Raw genomic sequence first — 6000 nt, forward strand, 5'->3', positions numbered from 1 at the left:
TAATTGCATTAAAAACTACTAAAGAAAATATTACCCACTGACAGGTATATAATGTGGAAATATTAAGACCACCACGTTTAATTGAGTCTATGTATTGTCCTTGCTTTAAGTGGTATAAAGTAGTTTATCTATATATATTTCTGATAGTCCTTTATCCTTACGTATTAAATACCCCGATATATATTAGAGCCATATTTGTATAAAGAGAAAAAGATTCTAGATCTGCTAGATTGTCAAATATCTCAGCAGAGGGATTATTCGATAGAAAACCACAATTTGGGCAAGAACGGGTTGTATCAAGACTTATTTCAACAGCTTGGTTATCAAGTGATAACAAAAGCGTAGCTTCTTGAAATATTCAACTTTTCAATTACTTGTTGTGCTGTTATGAAATATGTACCTCTTGAACCTTGGCGCAATTTTCTAAATTCTTTTTCCAATGTAACAGTAAAAAACTCACTAAGAATAACGTATTTGTGTGAGCTATCCAATAATGATTTACATATTTCAACGACACCATTGTATGTGTGATAAATTGACTGTACAGTATCACAAGTAAGTTGTTTTTCCCTTTTACTTTGCTTTCCGGCTATCTTTAAAGTATTATTTCTAAAATTTAAAATGCTTTCTAATTGCTGCTTGAAGTTTATCATTGAATCTAATATCTGCATCTGTTCCCGAAATATTAAATCTGCTGTATCTTGTTTTCTTTTATATGCTGCAGTCAGGGCCGGATTAAGCCTTTTTAGTGCCCAAAGGCACAAACCCACATCGGTGCCCCCTTCTGCCCGGAGCCCCTGATTTTTCGCTGACTGTGACCGCTGGTATGTTCAATATTATGCAAAAAAAACAGTTGTTAACAAATATGTTTGTAGTTTGTACTACTATCACTCATCACTAAAATCACTATCACTAAAACCTACAATAAAGTATTTCTGTATTAAAATTAATAGTTACTAAATCTTGAAATAATAATAGACAAACTGTATTTTTTATTAGATGAAAAAATCAAAAAGATATTGTCATTTACATTTTAAAGTTTTTTTTCTAGATTTGCATCTACCAAAGTCTTTGAGTATATCGTCAAAGTTAATTTTGCGCAACATGTCTGCCTCAATCATAAGCAGAGATAAGAAATTGAGCCTTTCTTGTTTCATTGTTGATCTATTTGGATTTTTTGTACGTTTCAACTGAGAAAAAGAACGCTCAGTTGAACAGTTAATAACCATTAATGTTAAAAATATGCGGAAGGCGATTTCAACATTTGGAAAGGCACACTCAATATTTTCTCTAACTATTACTTGGTAAAATTCTCCATGATTGAACGTATTGTTTTCCGATTTTGATGCAAGCTGGAAACTTGTATCGAATATATGAATGAAACTGTTGTAGTTCAGTATATAAATTATTGTTCAGATCTTTAGGATAAGCATTTATTAGTTCTTCACAACACTGAGATGCTTGTGATAATGATCCATCGACCAAACAAGAAAAGCGAACTGCTACATCATTATATACTTGTCTTCGTCTACTCATTTCTATCTCAAGTTTGTCAACAATAGCGTAGACTCTAGACGTACTTCAGGGGCATTACCATCATTGAACACTGTTTTTCGTTTACGATTACGGGTCAAAGTTGACTTATAATCTACACCTGGTGTCATTATTTTTGCAGCTTCTTCAAATCTTTCAAATTCATTCCTAGATTTATGCAAGTGATCTGCTAGTGAAGAATACAAATCAGCACTCGTTTTTAAGTTCACATGCTCTTTTTGGAGAGCCTGACTAACTCTGTGAAAATGCTGCAATATCTCTTTCCAAAAAACAAGCATGAACGCAAATTCTAATTCTTGCATCTTCTTTGCAATGTTTTCTGCTTCTCTTCTGGCGTCTCCTTTCTGTGACTGATCTTTTTGTATACATTCTAATGCTTTTAAAATCTGAGGATGAAACTTTAGGATAGCTTCAGTTGCAACAGCATGTGCATCCCATCTGGTATCGGAAAAAGACTTTACCAGCGTTTCATTCACAAGGCATCCTTTCAGAATCTTCCATCTGTTGGTTGAAGCTGAGAAAAAAGTATAGATCAGTTGCACTGTATGGAAGAAGTTTACTGCCTCTAAACAGGAGTCAACGGCACTTCTGCCTACAAGATTTAGTGAATGGGCAGCACAGGGTGTTATATAGCAAACTCATTTTTCTCTAGAATTTTTTTTTTGCATGACCTTGTAGCACCTGGGCATATTAGCTGCATTATCGTAGGATTGACCTCTGCATTTCGAAAAATCAATATTGCAAACTTCACGTAAGTACTGAAGCACTTGCTTAGCCATACCTTCACCAGTGTGATTTTAAAACTCTAAGAAAGTCAAAAAGTGTTCAATGGGCTCTCCATCTGCTACATATGGAAGAACAACGCTTAACTGATCTATATGTGAAATATCGGGTATTGAGTCTACTGACAAGCTGAAATAACCGGAAGCCTTTACTTCATCTACAATTACTTCACGGACTTTTTTGGACATAATTTCAATCAGTTCTTCACATATAGTTTTGGATAAATAAGAAGGATTTCCCTTTCCAGAATTTCCATATTTCGCAATGTGTGATGCTAAAAATGGATCAAACTGACTGACCAGCTCTAGCAGCCCTAAATAATTTCCATTTTGTAAAGATCCAAATTTTTCATTTGTTCCTCTGAAAGCCAGATCACGCTCGGCTATAGTGCAAATAATCGCTATTGCTCGCCTCAAAACATGTTCCCAGTAACTATACTCTTCATTTATTTGCTCTTCTAGTTTTTGTAGTACACCGGAGTCTTGTCGACGAGTTAGGTATACTAACATGCAGTTTTTATGAGTAGCGCTTTGTTCGTGATTATCAACATAAATGTTATTTTTTCAGTCACTGAACCCATTTTTATCAGCAAAATTTGTGGAACCTGTAGATGCAAAAAGTTTACCAACAAAGCAGAACACAGATCCCGTGAATGGTGAATACAATAACCACTCTCTCCTGTACTGCTCACCATTCGCTTTTGTGCCATAGAAAAGTTTTTGGGAACAATATCTTGTTATTTTTCCTCCAGCATAAATACGGCAAGATTTATCAAAGGGACCAAAATAATGCTGACAGTTAGTAGGCCCACAGTCAACCCAGTAAGCCACATCATAAGCGGAAAAGTGAATCCACAGTCCTGGATCTATTGCTTGATTAATTTTATCATTTTCATCTTCATCATCTGCATCTTTATCATCATCTTCAACAGATTGAAGAGGGTTACACTTACAACAAATTTCATTATCAAGCTCTATTGCAGTGTCTGGATTTGCAGAACAGCCTATAGTAGACTTATTAAGAGAGCCGATAGTGTCAGTTAAATCCTTTTTTGCCTGTTGCTGATCTAAAACTAAATAACTTGTTAATTTTCTGCTCGTAGCTTTCACAACAGAAAATATTGTGCTCTTTTTCTTTAGCTTGTTTTCTCTTTTGTGCACCACTTAACTGAACAAGTTTCATTTTGGGATCTGAATCTGAAAAAAGTATGCGAAAACATGTAAATAAAAATGATTAAATGATATAAAACGAAAATGTAATTTACATAAAAATTAAAAAATTATGCAAAATAAGGCTAAAAAACAACAAACTTAAGGTGTAATCTCCTGTAAATAATTCCTTAATATCAGAATCAATAAAAATGATAAAACAAATGATAAAGCAGCTTTAATAATAGTTTCACGTTGTTAATAAAATAATATCCTCAAGTGAAGTCGTTAAAGCGCAAAAAAAAAAGTCATTAATAAGCATTCAAGATTTTACCAAACTTGAATGTAAATTTATTATAATGTATTTCTTCATTTTCATAGCACTTGTTCTATTTTCAGTTGTTTCTGGGCTTAAATTTGTTTAAAAAAAATATTTCTTGAGAACTTGTGGTGCCCCCAAACGCTTGGTGCCCAAGGCAAATGCCTTGTTTGCCTAATGGTTAATCCAGGCCTGGCTGCAGTCCTGGATGATTAATTAAAGCATGGTAAGTTTTGTCACAAAATACCCTTAAACAGGTAGAAAATGAATGCCACTCAAATGGCTTTGGGAATATTAAAACTTCTTTTTAGTTGGATAATTTAACTAAATTTTTAGATTCAAGTTCATAAAGTTTTTTAAGGTGATTCCATTGTGCTACTTTACATACTCCTTTATCATAAAAAAATGAATTGACTAGTTTTTTCAGCAAGCCAATTATTTCTAATGTTTTTAAGCAAATAAATATAATCAAAGATTACAAAAATACTATCATTAGTCAACTAAGGTTTATCAGGAGCTGATCTTTTATAGATTTTAAAAAATGCCTGATTAATTATATTTCCATCGCATATTATAAGTTTAACTTGACCCGAAGATTCCTTTATTAATTGGATAGTAATGCCAATTTGTTCAAAAAGAAATTGAGAGTTTAATTTACTTATAGGTATTATTTTGAAAATGAAGGTTGGCCCACCGAATAAGCAATTAACCATTAGACCCAAGTTTTCGCAAGAAAAGTTGAGTCGTCGATTGCTTTTTTAATAATGTACCGCCATATTATAACAATATATTTCTAACATAAACCTCATCATGCAATAAATAACAAAGTTTCTATTTTTCTTCGACAGATTGAAAAATATTAGTCCAATGCTTCCCATTTAATTTACAAACTTTTAAAGTTATTCTTGTTAAAGTAAGTACAGAAGGCAATTGGTAATCTGTTCCCAATTGATTATACAAACTTCTGGATGTAGCAAAATACTAAAAAGATTTGATAATAACCTCCTTAGAATAAATCTTACTACCAACACACTGTGTACCGGTAGAAGCTAAATGTTCCTGAATTAGAATTTCTTTTCTTCCAGGAATTAAATTATTCAAATAACGGAAAACCTTTTCTAATATAGACCATGTGTTGATTTTTGAAATTCTAGTTTTAGAAATTGTAGCACTTTTATTTTCGGCACCATAATGATAAGTTTCAAAATACAAATCCTCACTAACTTGATTAAAAAACATGGAACTTCATTAGAATGAACTTGTGATTGTAAATGAATAGTGTTATTAATCATAAAGCATACTGATGGAACACCTAAATCTCTTTCATTATTTAAAAGAATTTTTTTCATCTCAGAACATGTTACTCCTTTAATAATCTTTTTCTAAAAAAGCGAAATATGATGGTGTATATGTTATCTCAGTTAAATATAACTCATTGGTAAAAAAAAATTGGAGTAAAAGTAAGCTCATCTTGAGCGAAATTTTGCAAACACAAAGAAGCACGAGTTGTTGAACGTAATGGAGGCAGATGGGTGGGAATTTGACAAGGTAGAATGCCAGCCCACACAGATGGTGGAAATTTAGGACAATATTTTTCTCTGACTATTTTTTTTTCAAAATTTATCGGCCAACTCGCAAACTGCAGTGTCATTGGTTACTTTTAAGTTTGCATTTAAAATTGCTTTAACAGACATGTGACATGAAATTTTTAGATTAATCAAACGCTAGATTGATAAATATCATTAGAAAAAGCTTCATTACAGTATTTTAAAGGTGAAAAAGTTATTAAAATCAAACAATTTTACGAAAAGTTATAACATTTTAAGTGTCGAAATTTCAATATATGGATTTGTTGAAAAAACGGTAACCAAATTTAGAGTTTTTATTAACTTTAAATGTCATAACTTTGTCAATTTTTATCAAAATTAATAGAACTTGGTATCTAAAGGAAAGTCTTAAAAAGGAGAGTAAGTATACATAAAAAACATATGCGGGCGTTAGAAGGGCGTCTGTAACACCCTTCAATATAATCAAAATCTAGGTTTTTTCAAAGAAATTTTGAATTTTTCATAGAAAATTTGATTTTTTTAAAACATGTTTCTATTTTATATATACTATTCAGTATTATTTTATATCATAAACATTATTAATGTTCAAAAGTTTATTATGATACGCCCTGCCATAACTATCCAGGTG

At 32.0% G+C, this 6000-nt stretch overlaps 1 protein-coding gene across 1 annotated transcript; it reads right to left on the reverse strand.

Annotated features, from left to right (window-relative positions):
- Positions 1–2351: 2351 nt before the first annotated feature.
- Positions 2352–2846, reverse strand: LOC136081161 (uncharacterized). Its single transcript, XM_065798458.1, has one exon. It carries the CDS (start codon positions 2844–2846, stop codon positions 2352–2354), a length of 495 nt encoding a protein of 164 aa, XP_065654530.1.
- Between the last annotated feature and the right edge of the window lie 3154 nt (positions 2847–6000).

This window comes from Hydra vulgaris, chromosome 06, assembly GCF_038396675.1.
Source record: "Hydra vulgaris chromosome 06, alternate assembly HydraT2T_AEP".
NCBI classification, from domain to species: Eukaryota; Metazoa; Cnidaria; class Hydrozoa; order Anthoathecata; family Hydridae; genus Hydra; species Hydra vulgaris.